Source organism: Medicago sativa, chromosome 2, assembly GCF_051527215.1.
Source record: "Medicago sativa cultivar Bolivia chromosome 2, Bolivia_mono, whole genome shotgun sequence".
Classification (NCBI taxonomy): domain Eukaryota; kingdom Viridiplantae; phylum Streptophyta; class Magnoliopsida; order Fabales; family Fabaceae; genus Medicago; species Medicago sativa.
The window spans coordinates 21,125,062-21,149,731 of record NC_140750.1 but is presented as its reverse complement, the minus strand read 5'-3'; the positions used below and the strand labels follow the sequence as shown (position 1 = coordinate 21,149,731).

At 35.3% G+C, this 24,670-nt stretch overlaps 2 protein-coding genes across 2 annotated transcripts; both read left to right on the top strand.

Annotated features, from left to right (window-relative positions):
* The first annotated feature begins 1,392 nt into the window (after positions 1-1,392).
* LOC146945432 (uncharacterized) lies at positions 1,393-1,806 on the top strand. The gene has a single exon (XM_085748067.1). It carries the CDS (start codon positions 1,393-1,395, stop codon positions 1,804-1,806), a length of 414 nt encoding a protein of 137 aa, XP_085604193.1.
* Positions 1,807-6,167: 4,361 nt separating this feature from the next.
* LOC146945431 (ABC transporter C family member 14-like) lies at positions 6,168-15,440 on the top strand. The gene is made up of 11 exons (XM_085743760.1): positions 6,168-8,263; positions 8,907-9,227; positions 9,403-9,489; positions 9,923-10,543; positions 11,071-11,235; positions 11,404-11,698; positions 12,518-12,729; positions 13,072-13,377; positions 14,066-14,129; positions 14,315-14,554; positions 14,918-15,440. The coding sequence occupies exons 1-11, from the start codon at positions 6,182-6,184 to the stop codon at positions 15,010-15,012; spliced, it is 4,488 nt and encodes a 1,495-aa protein (XP_085599886.1). The 5' UTR covers positions 6,168-6,181; the 3' UTR covers positions 15,013-15,440.
* The last annotated feature ends 9,230 nt before the right edge of the window (positions 15,441-24,670 follow it).

Here is a 24,670-nt window from a genome sequence, read left to right as displayed (position 1 = left end):
TATTTTATGTTGATTGTGTGTTATCCTATTATGCATGTTACATGTATGGATCCTATTGATCGCAGAAGGGGGAGAACTTAGCTATGCATGCGTCCGTTAGAAGAAAGCGTCGACAGAAGATGGAGGCGGAAGGTAGAGTTAGAGTTCCCAGGCGTAGGGGTGGCAGGGCACGCCGTGCTGATGCTGACGACGAGCCTCAGCCTCAGGTTGAGCTAGAGTACGATCAGATGAACATGGAGCATCATCATCAGCTGGAGGATGATGTTAAGGCTGAGGAGGATGTGGGTGATAATGATGATTGCCAGCAGCAGCGACGGCGGGGGAAGTGTGTGCCGGAGCCAGAGCCTGCGGTGCTAGATGACTATCCTGGTGGCCCACACGACACTACTGTGTTGACGAGGTACCATGTTCATGTGGCGAGGATGGCGACTGATGACGAGGTACCTATTAACGTGATACTTTAATGATTGTAAACTGTTGTTTATTTTTGTAATGTATTTTTTCTGATTATTGTGAAATTGATGTTAATGTTTTGTTTTTAATTTTTGCAGTGGCGAGGCAATTTAAAATGCATCAACAATGGGAAGAAGATTGATGCCATACATTATGACGAGAACATGGCTATAATGGCAACACGGTGGTGGCGTGATAGACTGAGTGTCACTGGTCTTTCTTGGCTTCAGGATACCAGTTACAGCCATATTGACCACGACCTGTGTTCTGCATTTGCGGAGAGGTGGCACGAGGAGACTTCGAGCTTCCATCTTCCGTTTGGGGAGATGACAGTGACACTTGATTATGTGTCATGTTTTCTGCATCTCCCCATTGATGGCATGTTTTTGGCCCACAAGGGTATGGCAAGGGACAACGCCGTGGAGATGATGATTCAATATTTAGGGACTGATCTGGGAGATGTTATTGAGGAGGTGACTGACACCAGAGGTGCACATGCACGGTTTAGCTACTTGAGGAGGATTTTCAAGGAGCGTCTTTTGCAGCAGTTGAAGGCTAATAATGAGGGTGATATGGAGGAGGTGCATAAGTTACGGGCGTATGCTATCCACATATATCTGTTGTACTTGGTAGGGATCACACTCTTCATTGACAAGAGTTCCTACCATGTGGATATTGCCTATCTGAAGTACTTCAGAGACCTGGAGCTTGTTGCTAGTTATTCATGGGGAGCTGCTGCACTATCACACTTGTATAGGGAGCTTAACAATGTTTCCCATTACAACACCAAGCATATGTCAGGATACTTGACTTTGTTGCATGTATAAATAAATAATTATGTTTGTTTTTTCATCTGTAAGTGTTGATTGTTTGTATATTTATATGTGGTTGTCTTTGTTGCAGACTTGGGTGTATCAACATTTCAGGGGTATAGGCAACATGGATGCGTGGGGTGGATATCGGGAACGTCAGCATCCACGCGCCATGCTTTTCGTACCACTGGTGGGTTTGTCTGCACAAGACGAGTACAGAGGGCATCTGGATCTGGCGGGCATTATCATGGCCCTATATGGAGAGCACCGTCATGCATGTCCGTTTGAGCGGGTCAGCCTTTACTTTGGATGGCTCAGATACGGTAAACGGAAGGTGAGATATTTGCCGGAGCGGGTGCTTCGTCAGTTTGGGTACTTGCAGACAGTCCCCAGACATCCACATGAGAGTGCACCTCCCCAGGCGACCTTAGTGGATATCACCTACCGCTTTCAGCACCAGCTTGATCATGTGTTGACACCTCAGCAGTTGGGTCACCGTGCACTGCAGGGTGTGGAGGCGGAAGAGGGATACATCAGATGATATTATAACATCTCACATCCACGCATGATTCTTCCAGTGGAGGATGTTCAGGTCCCGAGACCACCAAAGCGGGAGGCCCTTGATGAGATTGTTGATGAGGAGGATGGAGAGCATGGGTTCTTGGATTTGTGTGGAAGGTTGGGCCATATCAAAGACCATGTATATGTTGTTATGTCCAGTGGTGTTATGCCGCAAAGGTATCCTGAATGGGTTCATTTGGAGGAAGTCTTGAGAGAGGTTCATGGATGGAAGGTTTATTGCCGTTGGCGTAATGTTAGGGGTGGCAGGGGCTGATTTATTTTTGATTATGTTTGTTGTAATCATTGGATAATTTTTATTTTTGATTATGTTATGTTTGAATATTTGGTGATGTAACATTTGGATAATTTTTATGTTTATTTTTTTTATTAATGTTATGTTTTGAAAGTTATGTTGTGTTGTTAATTTCTGTTTTGAATTAAATTTTCTGTTTGAACATAGTCAATGCATGGTTATGTCGTTTAGAAGCAATCAAATGCGCCAAATGCGTGTTTCAGCCAAAACAGTCAAGTCTGTCTCTGTGCTGATGCAGTTCAGATTATATAATCCGGAATGATTTTGCACATTCTGGATTATATAATTCGGAAACCTCCTTTTTCACCCCAAATGTTGACTTTTTACGGGGTGTTTGACACATTTTGGATTATATAATGCTAAACTGTCTAAAACCATTCCGGATTATGTAATTCGAACCCATCCAATGCACCTTAGCTTCAAGATCCTTCAGGGTGCTTCAAGCTTCAAAAGGCTCGAAAAGTTTCAGATTATATAATCCAAAAGGAGTTCGGATTATATAATCCGGAATAGGGGTATTTTTAGAAAAAAAATAGGGCGCACGAGAAACAAATAGGGTAGAAAAAGTAATAATATTCAAACATAAATAGAGGCTCAATTTTAAAAGTAATGAGCCATCCAAATCCTTAAGTTGCTGGAAAATTGCTTTTCTCCTATATAAAATTGCTCACTTTCATATAAATTGATCAAAATACCTCAATAAGTTAACTCGTGTTCGGTATATATAACGTGAGTTAACTCACACTTATGCTGGATATCAGCATAAGTTAATGTATGTTGAACCCCAACATGAATTAACTCACGTTAGGCTGCAATATATTAATTCTCTTACGCACCTTTTCAGTCTCAAGATTTTTTGGCCAAATTTTGTCAATATCTTCATCTAATATAAAGTTTGCCTAAAATAATAATAGCAAGTTGGGTAGAAAACTGTGACATGTTGCTAAAATGAAAATTAGCACTTGTTATTTGATTTTTAACTTTAGTGGGTTGGTACCAAACGTGAATGAATATTGTTTTTTTTTTTTTTTCCTGTTGAAATAGTAAGTTTCAGACTACTATAACATTAGCCACTTGTTGAAATACTAAGTTTATAAATCAACCAAATTCAATGCTATGATTGATCAATCACCGAGTTTAGCCACAAACTATAATTAATTAATGATCACTGACCCGTGAAGATGGGTTCCATTTTATTTGAGTGGAAGCAATAACAACGGTTCCCATGTTGACTAAGAGCATTAATTAAATATCATTGGAAATGTCGATGTTTGGATATACGTGTGCAGTTCTTTTGCTAAAATGTCTGTAGATCGGTATCACAAACTGGATATTTTGTTGTTTTCTCTTTTCTTGTTTTGTAAATTCAATCCAGTCAAATAACCAATAAAGTAGTGGACAGGTATTGACAGAGAATCCTCTAAAAAAAGAGCATTGAATTCTTTTGGCTTAAATGCACTTTTGACCCCATATGTTTGTCGTCGTAGCAATTTTGGCCCCCTAACAAAAACAATGCAATTTTGACCCCCTAATTTTCCCAACTATGCTGAGAAGCCGCCATGTGTCCCAAAAAGGGGGCCAAAATCGCAACTTTTTTGTAAATATAAGGGGCCAAAAGAGCATATTTCCATAAACATAGCAAAATTAAGGGGTCAAAATTGCATTTTTTTTGTTAGGGGGCCAAAATTGCTACGATGGCAAACATAGAGGGCCAAAAGTGCAATTAAGCCAATTCTTTTTCTGCAGTTTGCACGAAAATTTGATGAGCTTTCAATCAATTCTAGTAACAATTTGTTCGATAAGAGATGTCAGATATTTAAAGTTAAATGTTATAGTCATTCTCACTATCGTATACTCTAATTGCTTGAAGTGGACGCTACAAGTCTCCTGTACATAACTGTTTTTATGAAATTGGAGGCTCGACTCTCATAGTAAAATAGACCTTTAGTACAATAAAAACGCAATTTTTTAAAACTTTCTAATTCTTAGAGGCAATTTAGGAGACGTAGAGGAAGACCGAAAAAAATAGGGTCATGCTAACCGGTGCCCCGGGGTACTGGTTAAGCATACAAAGAAAGGAAATTCTTACCATAAAAGGAAACTTTGTTGACTTATTTATGGATTAATTACACAATTTTCAATGCAATAATTATTATATAATTTCCCTTTTTAGTATCCTTAACCAGTGCCCCGGGGCACCGGTTAGCATTTCCAAAAAAAAATATAGAACCTAAAATCTAGGAGGTATATATTAACAACATATACAAAATTTGTAAACATTCAATGTCTAACATATAACAAAATTAGCAATAATAGTTTTCAACATTCAACATATAACAAAAATTTCGACATTCAACATTCAACGAAATCCGTGTAGCTAAGGTTCATTAAAAAATTAAAATCAGGAAAATTCTAAACATAAAACGAAATAAAAAATATTAAGCGAAACAAAGGTGTTGAGTGAGAAAAAGAAACCCAAACGGTACTAAAGAAAGAAAAAGAAGGAACATATGTTTTTTTATTTGAGTGGAGGTTAGGACTGGCAATGAACCAGGACAACTCGAAAATAGTTCGGAACTCGACTCGACAATTAACTCGTGGAACTTGGTTCATGAACTAAATGAGCTGAATTTGAATTGAAAATTAAGTTCGTTAACTAAATGAACTGAACTTGAACTATATACAGTTCGACTCGTTTCGTTCATGAGCCGACTCGATTATATGTAAATGTATATAAAATAAACAAAAAGAACAATTCAGTAGCTAAGAATAATATGTATACATAATAATTAATAATATAGTAGGAATGGAAATAACTTTCTTTCAAAAACAAAACAAAATATACAAATAACCTAACAAAGTCACTTCCTTCAAAATAACGTATTTCCTAATCACATGGTCTTTTTTGTTTAAGCTATAAAACCAACAACTTGTAATAGTCCCATCATAGACAAAACATTATTCCCTCCGTTCCATTTTAAAGGAGTCTTTTATTCATTTCACACATATTAAAAAAAAATGTATAAGTGAAAGAGAGATAAAAATAGTTTTGAGCATCTTGTTAAGTAATTGATGCATTCTTTCTTATCATAAATGCAAAATATAGTATATTGAGTTGAGAGTGATGAAAATAATATTAATTAACGTTATAATTGGAAAAAAGTAATTAATATTGTATTGAAAAGCGAAATAAATCAAATTTTTTGGTACATTTTTTTTTGGAAATAACTCACTTATTATGGAGCGGAGGGAGTAATTTATTTTTTTTTCGAAAGAACAATACACCAAATATAAAACTTAGTGTAACTATAAGAATAAGTTTGCCACTTCAGGCATGTTATGCCTATTTTGATTAGTTAAAAAGGAAACAAATTAAGGAAATGCTAACTTGTACCTTTAAATATAAAAATTGTTTATTGAAATGTGTGCATTACATTTAATCTATAACTTTTTAATGAATTGAATGCACAAAATTTTATAAAATATTTCTTCTTTTGAGTTTCTTAACATGTGTCATAAAGGCACAAGTTAGCACAATCCAATAAATTAAAACAATTGTTTACAACCTTGAAAACAGGCGTGGTTTATTTACAAATACCATAAACTACTCTGCCAACTACTACTACTTGACTTGGAAGTAATAGCGAGACTTGAGAGTAGTGTAAATTATTAACAACTTTGGACAATTCCTTCAAAAAAAACAACGTTGGACAATTAATAATCTGACCAAGTTAATAACATTGAAAAACTAACTTGAGAAAATGACACATTAGTCCATTATATTAGTGACTTTGTTGGATTACTGAAGGATAATGAAGGAATTTTGGTAGTAATTAGTAGTAGAAAAAAAACAAAACATTGTAAAGACATGATGAAACTCGCGCAACGCGTGGTATTTACATGCTTTGTCTCATACATTTTTTAAGATTATCTATTCCATTCTCTTCCTGCATCAAAATCATGTATCAAACTCATTACATAGTATTTCCTAGTAACATATAACATGAAACCTTAACAATTATAATTCCATAATCTTATAGCCATGTCTTCTACTTCTTCATGGCTAACTTCTCCTTCATGCACCCTTTTGCCTATACATTCACCAAACCTCATTCTTCAATGGTTAAGGTTCATTTTCCTATCTCCATGTCCTCAAAGACTTCTTCTTTCTTCTCTTGATTCCTTGTTTTTGCTCTTTCTCTTAGCTTTTGCAGCTCACAAACTATATTCAAGATTCTATTCAAGAGCAAACACTAGCTCCTCAATCACAAAACCACTTCTGCAGGACAAAGATTCTGATTATAGAATCACCTTGTGGTTCAAACTAGCCTTTTTGGTAACTACCCTTTTGGCTATAAGTTATACTGTTCTAGGAATCTTGGCTTTTACTCAAACCAATAACCTTTCTTCATGGAAACAAATAGAAGCACTTTTTCGGTTGTTTCAAGCAATAACCAACATAGTGATAGTGATTCTAATGATACATGAGAAAAAGTTCAAATCTTCCAAACACCCTTTATCACTAAGAATCTATTGGATAGCGAACTTTGTGATTGCTACTTTGTTTGCTGCTTCGGCTATTGTTCGATTGATAACTGTCGGTGAAGAAAAGTTGGAGCTTAGTTTGAGAATAGATGACATATTCTCTTTGGTTAATCTTCCATTATCTGTGTTCTTTTTTGTGATATCAATAAAAGGGTCATCAGGTATTCATGTGATTAGAATATCCGATGTAGTAGCAACATATCCATCGGTTTCGACCGATAGAACTTTGAGTCCTTATGCTTGTTCTTCATTTTTGTCCAAAACAGTTTGGTTTTGGATGAACCCTTTGCTTAATAAAGGTTACCAAACACCCCTTAAACTAGAAGATGTTCCTTCACTTCCTCCTGATTTTAGAGCAGAAAAAATGTCAGAACTTTTTCAAAACAATTGGCCAAAACCAGAGGAAAACAGTAAGCATCCAGTTGGAGTTACCCTTTTTAGGTGTTTTTCGAAACACACAGTTTTCACTGGCTTTCTTGCATTCATAAGGCTTTGTGTTATGTATGTTGGTCCATTGCTGATTCAGAGTTTTGTTGATTTCACATCACAGAAAGATAGTCCGACTAGTGAAGGTATTGTTTTGATATGTGTCCTTTTTGCAGCAAAATCAGCTGAAGTACTTAGTGTTCATCAATTCAACTTCCATTCTCAGAAACTAGGTATGCTTGTTCGCTCGAGCATAATCACTTCGGTTTACAAAAAGGGCTTAAGGTTGTCAAGTTCTTCAAGACAAGCTCATGGAACTGGACAGATTGTGAATCACATGGCTGTTGATGCTCAACAACTCTCAGATTTGATGAAGCAGTTTCATCCTATTTGGATGATGCCATTACAAGTCGCCGCTGCATTGGCTCTTATGTATAGCTATGTTGGTGTATCTGTCGTTGCAGCAATTCTTGGTACTGCCATTGTCTTTTTCTTCACTGTATATCGATCGAAGAATAGTAATAGTTTTCAGTTTCGGATAATGATGAGCCGCGATTCGAGAATGAAGTCGACGAATGAGTTGCTTAACAACATGCGTGTGATTAAATTTCAAGCATGGGAAGAGTACTTCGGGAACAAGATTCAACAGTTTCGTGAAGCCGAACATGGATGGATTGGGAAATTCTTGTACTATTTTGCTGTTAACATGGGAGTTTTGACTACTTCTCCTTTAGCTATAACTGTTCTTACATTTGGAGCTGCAACTTTTATGGGAATTCCTCTGAACGCTGGCACTGTTTTCACAGTAACTTCTGTAATCAAGATACTTCAAGAGCCTATGAGTACTTTTCCACAGGCTCTTATCAATATTTCGCAAGCAACAATATCATTAGGGAGGTTGGATAAGTTCATGATGAGTAAGGAAATGGATGAGAATGCAGTGCAAAGAGAGGAGAATTGTGATGGTGATGTAGCTGTGGAGATAAGAGATGGGAAATTTTCTTGGGATGATATGGATGAGAATGAGGCTTTGCGAGTTAAGGAGTTGGTGATTAAGAAAGGGGACCATGCTGCTGTTGTAGGAACTGTTGGATCAGGCAAGTCTTCATTACTGGCTTCTGTGTTGGGGGAAATGTTCAAGGTCTCTGGAAAGGTATGTTTTTTTTACAATCAACACACTTCAGGTTATTTTCTTCTTCTTGCACAAAAGAATAGTATTTGGTATCGTTTGGGAGAATCCAAGTTCGAATTATGACTGTAACATTAATTACCTCCCGACTGAACACCGGATTATCAGGGACTTATTCCCATGAGAACTGGAGAGTTAAAAAAGTTTTGTATTTGGTTCATCCATGCTAGAAATTGTTGCTAAAAACTGTAATTGCAGCTGCAACAGCAAATTCTATCGCATTAGGCACACTTGTCTTTATTTTCTATTTTCTACTACTGAGACTGTGATCACAGTCTAAAACCTAGGTATTAATTCATTCATGTTCATGTTAAAAAAGTATATGTTTCATGTCCTAGGATAGGATTTGGCACAAGGATATCATATGAGATAACTATTAGAGAACATGAACATTGATCTTTAAGATTCATGACATTCTCAAGGTTGTTTTGTTCATCATCATCTAAGACACATGGGAAAAAAATGAACCATTCATATCAGGTGTAAGGCCTATTAAGATTGGTTTATTTGAGCTTATCTATTAGCATAAACATTTGTGAGACTGTTTTTGTTGCAAGAATTCATGACTATGCTTTTCAAATGTATTGAAAAAGATTTTATGTTACAGGTTAGAGTTTGTGGGACGACGGCATATGTAGCACAAACATCATGGATTCAGAATGCAACCATCAAAGAGAATATATTGTTTGGTTTACCAATGAACATGGAAAAGTACAAGGAAGCTCTAAGAGTGTGCTGCCTCGAAAAGGATCTTGAAATGATGGAAGATGGTGAGGAAACCGAGATTGGAGAGCGCGGTATTAACCTCAGTGGCGGCCAGAAACAGCGCATACAACTTGCTAGAGCTGTATATCAGGACAGTGACATCTATCTCCTTGATGATGTATTCAGTGCTGTTGATGCTCAAACAGGATCATTTATTTTTAAGGTAATCACAAAGTTACAACTTACAAGAAGTGCTAAATAGCTTAATTTTCTAGTTTTTAGTGATATAACGATGTTTCTCAAATTAGAAACATTATATTATATCAATCAAAATGATAATGTCAGTTTTTTTCTAAGCAGTCACGAATGAAGTTCCTGATTCTCTATATTTGTTGCAGGAATGTATCATGGGAACTCTCAAAGATAAGGCAGTTTTACTTGTAACACACCAAGTTGATTTCTTGCATAATGTTGACTCTATAATGGTATGTATATGCTCACAAGTCCCTAAAATGTTCGATTTTTTATGTAAATGATGGTTCAATTCAGTTTCTCCCAAGTTATCTTACCAATAGTGAGTGACAATACTCATGATGTAGTAGGTGTTAATCAAAGGTGGTATACATGTATTTTATAATCCTTTCACCAAATAAGGGGGAAATAACAAATAGATTCATTTTTATACCCTTTCAGCGTAAAATATTTACACTGTTAATCAATCACACTCATCAGGGGGAAAATATATAGATTAATTTTTATACACTTTCAGTGTAAATTTTTTACACTGTTAATCTATCACAGTCATCATTTTTGAGATTGCTGAGAACTGATAACTTGTTTGCAATAAATAACCTTAAACATTAAAGTACTTTCAAGTTCAACTGAGAAACTTGGCTTGTTTTGATACCAATTTCAAAGGTGATGCGAGAAGGGAGTGTAGTGCAAAGTGGAAAGTATGATGAACTTCTCAAAGCAGGCCTAGATTTTGGTGCACTTGTAGCTGCTCATGAATCCTCAATGGAAATAGCAGAAACAAGTGAGAAAACTAGTGATGATTCTGCTCAATCTCCAAAACTCGCCCGCGTCGTTTCGAAAGAAAAAGAAAGCGGGGAAAAACAGTCTTCTCAAATTCAATCTAAGTCTGATAAAACTGCAGCAAAGCTCATTGAAGATGAGGAAAGAGAAATTGGACGAGTGAATCTTGAAGTATACAAACAATATTTCACAGAAGCATTTGGATGGTGGGGAGTAGCATTAATGGTAGCAGTATCAGTGGTTTGGATGCTGTCATTTTTGGTTGGTGATTATTGGCTAGCAATCGCTACTGCAGATGATTCTGCCATTTCTTCTTTCGCTTTCATTACTGTCTATGCTGTTATAGCTGTTGTTTCATGTATAGTGGTTATGGCAAGAGCTTTCTTTTTTACATATTGGGGTTTAAAGACATCTCAAAGCTTCTTCATTGGAATGCTTCGAAGTATCCTTCATGCACCAATGTCATTCTTTGATACTACTCCTTCTGGAAGAATTTTGAGTCGTGTGAGTTTCATTCAATTTCTGCTCTAGTAAACCAGCCTATTCTTTGAATGAGAAATGATATTTTGATGCATAAATTTGACAACAGAAACCGAAAACTATTTGATTAATTACGTTCAATAGATGATTAATGAGTATAACAAAGTGTTGCAACCTATTAATCATCCACATAGCGTAATTAACTACATATCTGAATGGGGTTAATCAAGATTTTCAGGTGTTTAAAATATATACGATATTTATTATAACTATCCAAATTATGTTCAAGTTCAAATTATTGATGTTTTTTAATATACATGATATGTGTAAGCCACAATCTGTGTTCAAATATAACTTAAAATTTTTGGTTAACTGTGTTTTGTGGATGAATAATGAGTTGCAACAACTTGTAATATTCATTAACCATCTAATTAATGTAATAAACCACACATTTGAATGATAACCATTTTCGAATTTTGTTGTCTCATCTTCTTTAAATAGTAGTGTTGGACACTTGGACTTGCTAACTACTCATGTTATGAATTGTTTAGGTATCTACCGATATACTTTCCCTGGATATACAAATTCCAATCTTTGTAAACTTAGTGACGACAACATTAATAGGATTATTCAGTATCCTCATAGTCACGTGCCAGAATTCTTGGGAGACCGTCTTCCTATTAATTCCACTGTTTTGGCTCAGCAACTGGTATAGGGTATGATATACTTACTCCTATTTAAGTTTTCAGCAGCAACCAAGAGAATTTGTGGAAATAAGCTATAAACAACTTATAGACATGTCAAAGTTGTTTTACAAGATCTTCTAAACAGTATCACAAGTGCTTATTTTGGTGCATTTTGACACTTAATGTTGTGATTTGCAGAAATATTATCTTGCAACTTCTAGGGAATTGACTCGACTTGATTCAATCACAAAAGCTCCAGTGATTCATCACTTTTCAGAGACCATTTCTGGTGTTATGACAATCCGTAGCTTAAGAAAGCAGAATGCATTTTCTCAAGAAAATGTTGACAGGGTGAATGCAAGTCTAAGAATGGATTTTCATAACAATGGTGCAAATGAATGGCTTGGTTTTCGCTTGGACTATATGGGAGTGACTTTCCTTTGCATTGCCACACTCTTTATGATCTTTTTGCCAAGTGCTATTGCTAGGCCAGGTATAACTCCCTTCATCATCTTTTCATTTAACAAGTATCATGAACAATCACTATTTTAAAAAGGTTTTAAAACCCTGTCACAGCAAAGGTCACTGTCGTGGTCCTTTTGTTGCGAAACACAGTCAAATGCGGCTGATGTGACCTTGATCGCGACTGCAGTCACAGAAATATCAAAAATCTTAACGTTGTGGCTAAGAGATCACAGTCTCAGACTTTTTTTAAAACCCTATTTCGATCATTTATTCAAGAACTAAGGTTCTGTTTGGATATACAGGTTTATTAAGCGCTTAGAGTATAAATGTTTATGTATAAACTATTTCTATAGTGAACATCAAATAAAGTCAAAGTTGTTTTCATATAAGTTGAGTTGTTTTCACAGGCTATCTTTGACAGCTTATAGAAATAAGCTGAAAACAATGTACGGATATGTCATAAGTTGTTTCCGTAAACTCTTCCAAACAGTCCCACAAGTACTTCATGTTGGTAGCTAAACTCAAATAACTTGATCTCATTATACTAGTTTACTAGAAGGAGTATTTTAGCAAGTACTAACTAAAAAATGGTTAAATTCACCCTGAGGTGCATCTTGCTAAAATACTCTTAAAAAATACGTGGGCGTAAAATACACCCAGTCTTTTTAGGAGTATCTCTTAGCAAGTGATAACTAAAAATTTGTTGAATACACTCTAAGGTGCATGTTCCTAAAATACTCTTTACAAAAACTAGCGGGTGTGTTCTAGAAAATAATATTTAGGTAAATATAAAAGATGTCCTACTGACAAAGAATTGTTCCACTTGGATATAATTTTGGTTTTGCAGAATATGTTGGTATGTCTTTATCCTATGGCCTGGCTCTGAGTGGTCTCTTGTCGATTACCATATCTATGACTTGCAATGTTGAGAACAAAATGGTTTCAGTTGAGAGGATAAAGCAGTTTACCAACCTTCCATCAGAAGCTCCATGGAAAATTGCTGATAAGTCTCCTCAGAATTGGCCTAGTCATGGAACTATAGAGTTACATAATTTACAGGTATATACTATTTGCAAGATTAGTCAATTTAATATGCGGTGAGAACTGAGAACCTGCATAAATAAACCAAAATTAGTGTATACCATTTGGGAAAAGAAACGTGTTGGTTACTTAGGTTTTGAATATTTTGCATACTCTTGGATATGTTTAGTTCAGAATTGAGAATACTGTGAAGCATGAAATGTTGAAAAATAAAATGTGATGTGGATATGGCACAAGTAATTTGCATACAATAATATTTTACTCGTTGAAATGCAGAGATATAATACAATGTTTGTGTAACCTTAGGTCCATATATACTTTCTAACATGGATACTTTTGGTTATTAAATGGTGTGAGCAGGTTAGGTATAGGCCAAACACTCCTCTAGTTCTTAAGGGAGTCTCTCTAACAATTGAAGGTGGAGAAAAAGTCGGTGTTGTTGGGCGTACAGGAAGTGGAAAATCAACACTCATCCAAGTGTTGTTTAGGTTGATTGAGCCTTCAGCTGGAAAAATAATCATTGATGGTATTAACATTTCCAATGTTGGCCTTCATGATTTGAGGTCACGTTTTGGAATTATTCCACAAGAGCCTGTCCTCTTTCAAGGAACAGTAAGAACCAACATTGATCCTCTTGGATTGTATTCAGAAGAAGAAATTTGGAAGGTATATAATACACTTCATATTTGCTTGTTTGTTTTATTTTTAGAACTTCTAAGACATAAGCTGCTTTTAAAATTGAAGATGAAATAAGGGCAGAATCTGCTTAAGTCTTATTTCAGTTATCATCGTGAGCTAATGAAAATCAACTAAAAATAATTTATGGACATATCATAAACTATGCAGTGTATTAAAATAAAAGTTCGGCCAATAGTCTCAGACTGCTGGAGAGAGGCTACAGTTCATTTCTACTATTAGTGAAAGATTAGAGTTTACAGTATACCAAAATGCACGGAGGTTTCGGCCCCCACACACCCGTGTACCAACCCTACAAGCCTTTGGACTTAGCCCAATGGGAGGTCTATCTCGCTTCGCACGATCAACCTTTCTATTTATCAGTAACTGAGACTAAGAGTCATACTCAACACTCTCTTTACACGAGTGTTTATGTCATGAGATAAGTTCTTTTAAACATCTCTATAGTAACCAATAAAGAGGGCAACAAAACCCTAGATGAAATTATTAATGGATTAATATTTTTATTGATTGTCAATAGTTAATATACTAGGACCCAGAGTCCCTACAGTGAGGGGATTGTGCAACCAATACATTGAAGACAGATTGATTGAAATTGGAGGGTCTAGTTTTACCTTCCCATATCTAATAACTTTAATGTTTATATTTGTTGCTGCAGAGTCTTGAGCGGTGCCAATTGAAAGAAGCAGTCGCTGCAAAGCCTGAGAAACTTGACGCTTTAGGTGATCAAATAAAATCTACTCATAAATTTCATGTTTTAGAAGTTTTTTATAGATAAATGTTGGTGATTAATTTGTCGGCAGAAGCTTAATACTTATTCAGCGTCCCGACACATATCACTGGACTACTCCTTCATAGACTATATTCGAATTTGAACTGAAATGTGCTTACTATATTATTTTGTTAGTGGTTGATGGTGGAGACAATTGGAGTGTGGGGCAAAGGCAACTTCTATGCTTGGGAAGGATCATGCTAAAACGCAGCAAAATATTATTCATGGATGAAGCAACAGCATCAGTTGATTCGCAAACAGATGTTGTATTACAGAAGATCATCAGAGAAGACTTTGCAGATCGTACAATCGTTAGCATTGCTCACAGAATACCAACAGTTATGGATTGTGACAAGGTTTTGGTCATAGATGAAGGTATGTTTATGTTATATATCCATATGTATTCATGAGAAACTTAATAACAATAATAAACTATGAACCGCAAACACATACACGGACACCAGACGCTCACACTGATATGTATACATTGATAATAATTTCAAAAAACAAAAGCTATTGAACATAATCACATATGTTAGTGTTTTGTCGGTGTCAAATACCATACATCCTTCGATCTTAATCGTGTATTAATAAAAGTCATGTAGCATGTAGTTTTACCAAAAAATTTACAAAAACACTAAGTGTTTGTATTTTCAAAGTGCAACTATTGTATGAAATAAATATATAGATTTAGATTGGTAGAATAATAAATTGTGGGGTATTTGATGTTTTTGGCAGGATTTGCAAAGGAATATGACAAGCCATCACGTTTGCTTGAAAGGCATTCACTTTTTGCAGCATTGGTTAAGGAGTATTCTAATAGATCAGCTTAATGGTAGTCATAGTTTTTTTTTTTTTGAAAGGTTAATGGTAGTTATAGTTGTTTGCCTTTTTTGGTGGTAGGTCCAATTTTTTTTTTTTTAGGTTATGCTATTATTTTTTTTTAGGTTATGCTAACAAGTTAAGGATTCAAAAAAGGAAATAATTGTGTAATTTCATGTAAAATAAGTTACTTTTTAATCTTTCAATAAGCTTTCCCTCAAAAAAAAATCTTTCAATAAGCTGAATGCACAATTTTCAAGATAAAGTTACTATTTTAAGTTTCTTATCATGTGCCCTTAAGGCACTTGTTAGCATTTGTTTTTTTCTTTGTAGATCATGAAAGTTCTACCATTTCTATAGTTCTATAATTTGAGTAGGATAATATGCAAGAGAGAATATACGAGCTACAGAAATCAAGTTCAACTTAGTTATTTTATTAGTGTATTGTTCTTGCTCTGCTGCTTCAAGCGGTTTATAGTTAGTTTTTTTACTATTTTTTTCTATCTTTATGACTTTTTTGTTTGGATTATGAAATTCGAATGATATTTTAGATTATAGAATTCGAAAATGCCCATATTTCAACAAACTTCTTGCAATGATTATGTCTTTGTAGATTCAACAAATTTTAATTATATAAAAGACAGTTTATAATCATATAAAAAAATCATTATATTTGTCATTATATCAAAAAATCATGGTTAAATACCTATTTTCGTCCCTGTAATATGAGCGAATTCCGATTTTAGTCTCTGTAAAAAAAAGTTTTAGATTATGTCCCTACAATATAAGATTCTTCTATTATTGGTCCCTCATTTAACCTTGTCAGCAGAATCTGCTGACGTGTCATGCTGACTGGGTAAATATTTTAGTTTTTAGTTTTTTTTTTTTTATAAATGGAATCATATGCCACATAGATTAAGTTGTTTGTTTTATTTAAAAATTAAATCAAAAACAAATTAAAATTACAATTAAAAACCCACAAAAATTTGGAGTGCATCTTTGCTCCATTTATCTTTGCTCAATTTACCCCATTTCAAGACATGGATGTGTGACATGTGGAAAAAATAAAATCAATGGATGTGATTAAATGGTTTGGAAAAAGCAATTTTGTAATCAGGAAAAATAACTACGCGCTCTCTGCTTGGATCAAACTCTTCTTCCTTTCTTAGATACCTTTCCACCTTCCTCCCCCATTATCATCGAAGTCACCTCTCCCTCACACCGGCCCCGCCGCCATCTCTCCCTCTCTCTCTCGCTGCTGCATCTCTCCATCCCACTACCATCATGAGCGACCCTATAAAGAAAAAGGATGACTAGTACAGGAAATAAGTATTGATATCAGAATTGTGTATTTTCTTATTCATGTAAAATCTTATATATACAAGCATACAAGAATATTACGTAATAATGACTAGCCTATAATATGATTACAATATAAAAACTATTAAATACATTACATGAGTCAACTTGTGTACAAGGAATCTGTCATGATGTGCTTCTTTAATTCCATAATATGCATTTATATGTCAATGATCACTAGTGTTGACCATATTCCATGATATACTCTCAACACCCCCCCTCAAGTTGGAGGTGGGATTGAAATCTCAATGACACCCAACTTGCCAAGTATTCGTTTATAAGCGTCACCTCCAAGTGGTTTAGTAAAAATGTCAGCTAGTTGGTCAGAAGAACGAATATATGAGGGATTTATGAGACCTGATTTAATTTTCTCACGAACAAAATGACAATCAATTTCAATGTGTTTGGTGCGTTCGTGAAAAACTGGATTTTCGGCAATGTGAATGGCAGCTTGACTATCACAGTGAATTGTGATCGGCTGAGGATGATCAATACCGAGATCAGATAGAAGATATTTTAACCATTGCAACTCAGAAGATAAAGTTGCGAGAGAACGATATTCTGCTTCAGCAGAAGAGCGAGAAATTGTTGGTTGTTTCTTGGTTTTCCATGAGATGGGATTAGAACCTAACATGGTAAAATACCCAGTAGTAGAACGCCGAGTTGTAGGACAACCAGCCCAATCAGAGTCTGCATATCCAACTAAATTAATGGAGCTCGATGCCGAAAGAAATAAACCTTTACCGACACTCCCTTTAAGGTATCGAAGAACCCGTGTGGCCGCATCGAAATGAGAGGAATATGGGGATTGCATGAATTGACTAAGAGTGTTAACGGCATATTGAATATCAGGCCGTGTCACTGTTAGATATAGGAGATGACCTACGAGACGACGATAAACTGTCGGATCAGAAAGAGGGGTTCCATCTTTTGGACGTAGACGAAGATGTTGCTCCATGGGAAAATCTGATGGGCGACAACCAGTCATTCCGGAGTCAGATAAAATGTCAAGTGTATATTTTCTTTGACATAAGAATATTCCCTTTTTAGAACGAGATACTTCAATGCCTAGGAAATAGCTAAGATTACCAAGGTCTTTGATAGAAAAAGATTGGGCAAGAAATTGCTTTATTTTTGAAATGGCATTTTCATTGTTGCCGGTGATGATGATGTCATCAACATATACAAGGACAAATATGGCTGTTTGATCACAATTGTAAGTGAATAAACTATAATCAGAAATTGATTGACGAAAGCCTTTTTGAATAAGAGTGGTGGAGAATTTAGAAAACCATTGGCGAGAAGCTTGTTTAAGACCATAAATTGATTTATTTAGTTTACAGACACATGGTTTCTCTTTATGAGAGAATCCAGGAGGTAATTTCATATAAACTTCTTCACTAAGATCTCCTTGGAGAAATGCATTGTTAACATCAAATTGATATAATGGAAAATTTTTTATGGCAGCAATGGAGAGAAGAAGCCGAACGGTGACTAGTTTGGCGACAGGTGCAAAGGTATCATGATAATCGATGCCTTGAACTTGAGTGTAGCCTTTGGCAACTAAACGAGCCTTATATCTCTCAATGGAGCCATCAGAGTGATATTTGATTTTGTAAATCCATTTACAACCAATTGCAGATTTACCTTGAGGGAGTGGACATAAAATCCAAGTGTTGTTTGACTCAAGGGCTTGAATCTCCTTAGCCATAGCGTCACGCCATTCAACTGATTTCATGGCTTGAGAATAAGACTTTGGTTCTTTATTTTCAATGATATTAATGAGAAAAGCTCTATGTGAAATACTTAGATTGGATAATGATAAATAATTTTCCAAAGGAAAATTAATTTTTGATGTAACATTATTAATTTTACATATATAATCCTTGAGATGAATTGGAGGATTACGAATACGTTGAGAATGACGATGATTTGGAGCGTTCATTTCTGTAGAAGGAGAATTATTTGAGAGAGATTCTGCAGAAAATGACGGAGGATTAGATGAGGCATCATCTTCAGGAGTGGAAATAGTCACAATTGTATCATTTGAATTATTAGAATTATCATTCTGACTATTTTCAGGAGGAATAATAGGATGAGTTGGTGAACCGGTAAATAGGTCATCAAATTCATTATCAAGAATTTGAGTGTTAATGCTTATTGCATTATTAAATGGAGGAGATTGAATATCTTGATAAGGAAAAATAGTTTCATGAAATTGAACATCGAAAGAAACATATATTTGACGAGTTTTCATGTCATATATGCGGTATCCTTTTTGATTAAAAGGGTAACCAACAAAAATACCAGGTTTGGAACGCTCATCAAATTTATGTTGAATGTTCATATTTTTAGCAAAACATAGACATCCAAACACGCGAAGTGATGAGTATGAAGGAGGAGAACCAAGTAAAACTTGATGAGGGGATTTAAATTTTAGGATTGGAGTTGGAAGTTTATTTATAAGATAGGCTGCAGTAAGAACGCATTCACCCCAAAATGGAAGAGGTAAGTTTGCTTGAAAGCGTAAAGCTCTTGCGACATCAAGAAGATGTCGATGTTTTCGTTCCACAACTCCGTTTTGTTGAGGAGTTGCAACGCAACTGCGTTGATGAATAATTCCATGATCATGAAACCATGTTTGCATTTGTTTGGACAAAAATTCTGAACCATTGTCAGAACGAACAGTTTGGAGTTGAGGAAGAAAAATGTCTCCATTACCAGAGTTGATTTGATCAATTTTGATATTAAATTGACGATTGATTTGATTAAAAAAATGAACTAACATAGTGAATGTTTCAGATTTATTTTGCATTAGGTACAACCAAGTACATCGCGAATAATCATCGACAATGGTTAGAAAATAGCGTGATCCATTATTAGATGGAATGGAGAATGGACCCCAAATATCAACATGAATTAGTTCAAAACAATGAGATGAATTAGTTGTTCTTGATGAAAAGGGTAAGCGTGGTTGTTTTGCACGTGGACAAACTTCACAAGAAAAATCTTTGTTTGCATTAATTTATGGTGAATTTTTAACAATGAAATTGAAACGAGACATGGATGGATGACCTAGGCGTAAATGCCATAGGTCAAACTTATTACAATGCTTAGAACTAAAAAAAGAACTTAATGGATGACTAAGGCAATAGTGATCCTTGTCATGCTTATTTGAGACTGAATCTTCATTCAGATAGTAGAGTCCGTTGCGAGCACTACCCCGACCAATCGTCTTCTTCGTTGCTTGGTCCTGAAATATGCAACCAGAAGGTGAAAAAATTGTATCACAATTTATTGATTCTATTAAATGTGAAACAGACAATAGATTGAATTTGAAAGTTGGAATGTGGTAAACATTCGTGAGTATAAGTGATGGTGAACAATTGACAGTGCCTATGTGTTTCACAAGCGCTTGAGAGCCATCAGGTTGTTGAACTGAGATTTTATTATGAATAGGAGAATATGAAGAAAAAAGGGAAAGAGATGTACATATATGGTTAGAAGCACCAGAGTCAATAATCCATGAAAACGGAATACAAGTAAAAGCTGTACCTGCTAAATTCACTGATGATCCCACATTGTCCTCTTTGGCTAAGAGAGTCAGAAGTTTGTGATATTGTGCACTTGAGAGTTGATTAGCGGAAGTGGATGGTGATGTTTCTGTTTTCTTCTGTGGCTTACTTGTGTTACTTGGGTAGCCATGAATTTGATAACAAGTAGCGATGGTATGACCATGCCTGTTGCAGTGTTCACAGAAAGGACACTGACGTTTTCCTGGAGTGCGACTGGGCACTTTAGAAGTTTGGAGTGCAGCAGATTCTACAGCAGGAAGAGGTCGAAAATTGATCTCTTGTTGTTTTTCTTCTTGGCGGACAATATTATAGATACGCTGAATTGAAGGAAATGGATCCATCAGGAGAATTTGGCTACGAACAGCAGAAAAACGATCATGAACGCCTTGAAGGAATTCCATGGCACGATCTTGATTCTGTTGATCAAGAATGCTTTTAGCATTACCACAGATACAAGGATTGACAAGAGCAATAGAGTTGAGTTCATCCCAAAGAGATTTGAGTTGGGTGAAATAAAGAGAAACAGACATGCCTTCTTGTTTGAGGGCAGAAATTGATTGTTTTAATTGATAAATTTTAGGAGCATTTGATTGAGAAAATCGATCTTTTAGATCGGACCAGATTTGTGCTGCAGTTTCAGCATATAAAATACTAGGACGAATCTCAGTTGAAACTGAGTTAAGAATCCAACTTGCAACCAAATCATTGCATCGTTGCCATGTAAGGATGTCTTCTTTCTTCTTTGGAATGGATAGTGATCCATCAACAAAACCAAATTTGTTTTTTGCACGAAGTGCCATTGTCACTGCACGACTCCATGAACCATAGTTATCACCTGTAAGTAAGGGGGTGACAAGAACAGTTGAAGGGTTGTCTGAGTGATGAATGACACAAGGGTCTGGGTTTGAGGTTATTGTTGATGTTGACTGGACAGTTATGGGTGAGGAAAGGGAAGAAAGTGAGGGATTTTCTGGTGGTGGTATATCAGACATGATGGCAAGCAGAAGCACAGGGAAAAATATTTGGAGCAAAGTGATGATATAAAGAGGACAAAAAACTGATACCATGTAAAGAAAAAGGATGACTAGTACAGGAAATAAGTATTGATATCAGAATTGTGTATTTTCTTATTCATGTAAAATCTTATATATACAAGCATACAAGAATATTACGTAATAATGACTAGCCTATAATATGATTACAATATAAAAACTATTAAATACATTACATGAGTCAACTTGTGTACAAGGAATCTGTCATGATGTGCTTCTTTAATTCCATAATATGCATTTATATGTCAATGATCACTAGTGTTGACCATATTCCATGATATACTCTCAACAGACCCCACCATCCCGCTACCACCGCTACCAACACTAACCAACCCGTCTCCGCCGTCTCCGAGGCACCTCACTTGAAAATGAAGTTTGATTCTGAGGCGGCGGCTTATGAATTTTACAATGAGTACAGTAAAAGAATTGGATTTGGTATTCGTCGAGAATATGGAAATAAAAGTAGAGTAGATGGAGTTTTGACTTCAAGAAGATTCACATGCTTCAAAGAGGGTGTACGAGGTGTTGACAAAAGACGTTAACCAAAAGGGGAGCCTAGAGCAGAAATTAGAACGGGATGTTCGGCGCGTATGGTTATTTCACTCGATCGGAAGATAGAGAAATATAAAATTGTTGACACTTATAGGTGTTTTTGTGAGTTTATAGGTGCTGATTTTAAGAGTCATGGCCTTGCAACATGTTGCTAACAGCTTTTACAGTTTTTGGCCAAGACCTTAGTTCAAAACCTGAATCATTAAATGACATAGATATGTTGTTTAGTATGATATTATAAACCAATGTGCTGCTGCTATTACTAAGCAGTTATCAGAAATTGCGGTGTTTTTATTACTTATGATATCATGTGCTGCTGCTATTTTCATTTTTGGCTGTTTTGACAGTTAGGGTAGCTGCTACCGTGGTGTTTTCTTTTGATTTTGGGCACTGTCAGCTATTTTGTAGTGGATTTTTGCTGTTATGTTGTTGCTTTTCAGCTGCTTTTGTCAAAAAAACCAATGCCGCGACTTTAGAATCCTGTGCGAAACACATGAAGTATTCCAATTACGGCGACGTTACTAATGATATCATAAAAAAACCAATGCCGCTATTTCAGAAAGTTGTTTTCTAACAGTGTTATCATAAATTGAAGTATTCCAATTACGACGACGTTACTATAAAAAAACCAAAACCAATGCACTTCAAAATGTTGTTTTCTAACACTATTATCATAAATTGAAGTATTCCAATTACAGCGACGTTACTAATGTTATACAACCAACGCCGCGACTTCACTCCGCAACATAATATTCTTGTCCCATGTATAAATTAAGACATATACATTCACATTTCATATGGCAAGAATAGAGCATTGATCTGCCACATTCCATTCTGCCTAATTGACTATCAACCAACACCGCTTAATATAATTGCAAGACTGAAAATTTGTAACTGACAATAATTGTTGTAAGGGCAGTAATTCCCACAACCAAACCAGCCATAATAGTGATGCGTATCAATGGAAGGAAGGGGAAATATATCAGTTTCGAGTTCTGATGGACTCCAAGAAACACAGAGACAAGAATTAGGATTCCAATATTCAATCTTTATTTTCTCTTCAAGCTGTTACATATATAGCAGAGTTTGTTGCCTATTTTCTAGCATCCGACTCCTAACAGCTTGGATAAATCCATAACAAAATAATTTAACTTAAGCAACTATCCAAATACGATGGTAACTAAACAAATATTAAAGATACTTATGAAAACTAATATAAATCTCTAATGCCTCTCAAGTCTGCCCACCACTTAGGCCTTTGAATGTTTCTTTTGGACTTTTTAATATTAGGCACAATTGCACTTCCTTGAGCTGGTGTTGTTGTATCAGTATAATCTTGATTCAGGCTCGCATCACATAGTTCGCATCACATACTTCTTAAACAATTTTTTTATGGAATGAATTCTTTCTTAATCAGAAGGGGGAAGAGTGCGCCAGGATGAAGGGAGAGGTGCTATTTGAGAAGGAAGAAGGAGAGTTTGTAAGCGCGTACGATTTGTTTCAGAGTAGAGAGCGTAGGATATTTCCTCATTACAAAATTGCTTTTTCCAAACCATTTAATCACAGCCATTGATTTTATTTTATCCACATGTCACACATCCATGTCTTGAAATGGGGTAAATTGAGCAAAGATAAATGGAGCAAAGATGCACTCAAAAATTTGATGCCTTGATTTCCAACTTCTTCTTCAGACGGTCTAGTCTCCAGGTTCTTCTTCTTCCTCTTAAAAAAAAAAAAAAAAAAAAAAAACAATAAATCATCTTCATCTTTAACGATAAAAAAAACTTTCATCATATTTTCTTCTTCTTCTTCTTCTTCAATCAATGTAAAACCCCAAATTTGTATGAAAGTTTAATTCAAAAAATTAGATCTGAAATTTTGTAGAAGTAAATAAAATCAAAAACTGAAAGAAGTGAGCTTTATAGAAACTAAGTAATTAGATACAAAATCTATGAAGGGATGAGGAAACACAGAATGGATGAGGAACAATGATGGTGAGAACATAGTGTGAAGATGGAAAACGACGGTGATAATGAAGAGAGACAAAGGGAGAATGATTGCGTTTGATTGAAAAATCAGAATCGCACCCCTCTCCTCCGATTGTTCTCCGTTTTGGTTGATTCTCCAGATTTTGAAGCTTCTCTCTGGCTGTTCACCGGCGCAGATCTCCGCCGTTTTAGGATGAACATTGTGATGAATGATGAATTTCCCATTAATTAAAACTGTTTTTTATTTTTACTTAAAAAATGTTTATTTGTTTTTAATTAAAAATAGCACAGCAAGCAAGTGATTTACTTGAATGATGAATCTCTAGATTTACTTTTCTGGATTTAAGAAGAAAATTTATTCATGAGCCAAAAAAAGCTTCATGAAAAAGATGAAGCTTCAAGAACAAAATATGAAAGATGAAGATGGAGTTTTGATTTTATTATAAGTTAATTTTTTTAATTCAAAAATTTGATTTCAATTGTTTAAATATTAAATAAATGTAAATAAAATAAAAGCCACTTGGAAATAAATTTAATGAAAAAATAAAATAAATTACCCAATCAGCATGACACGTCAGCAGATTTTTCTGACAAAGTTAAGTGAGGGACCAATAGTGGAAGAATCTTAAATTGTAGGGACATAATCTAAAACTTTTTTTTTACAGGGACCAAAACCGGAATTCGCTCATATTACAGGGACGAAAAGAGGTATTAACCCAAAAATCATTATGTAGTTGATAATGGTATATATTTCAACTAATTCGCCTTAAGATCTATACTATAATCATTAAGGTTAAGGTTTTCATCCTTTTCAATCTTGACTCCATCTCCAACCTTCTTATGAGCAGCAAGTCAGCAACCTTCTCTTCAGGGTCAAGGTTTTCAACAAGGTACAAATCATCATCTCATGTTACCTCTTAACACGCTGCCCGACTTAGTTCATTATAGGCAATCATCCTATAATGTTGTACACTCTCAAAGTTCTTCTCGTGCACAAGTTGTGTCGAAGAGAACCTTTTGGTTGGATATATATATATATATATATATATATATATATATATATATATATATATATATATATGGGGTTGTTAACTTACTCCCACCTAAAAACATAAAGAAATACCAATTTCTATCTATTTAAAA

Excerpts from the sequence above, each read along its gene's own strand:
- LOC146945432 (XM_085748067.1), top strand. The coding sequence starts at position 1,393 with ATGGATGCGTGGGGTGGATATCGGGAACGTCAGCATCCACGCGCCATG.
- LOC146945431 (XM_085743760.1), top strand. The coding sequence starts at position 6,182 with ATGTCTTCTACTTCTTCATGGCTAACTTCTCCTTCATGCACCCTTTTG. Across the intron at positions 8,264-8,906 it reads TGTTCAAGGTCTCTGGAAAG|GTTAGAGTTTGTGGGACGAC; the intron begins GTATGTTTTTTT and ends TTTATGTTACAG. Across the intron at positions 11,236-11,403 it reads GGCTCAGCAACTGGTATAGG|AAATATTATCTTGCAACTTC; the intron begins GTATGATATACT and ends TGTGATTTGCAG.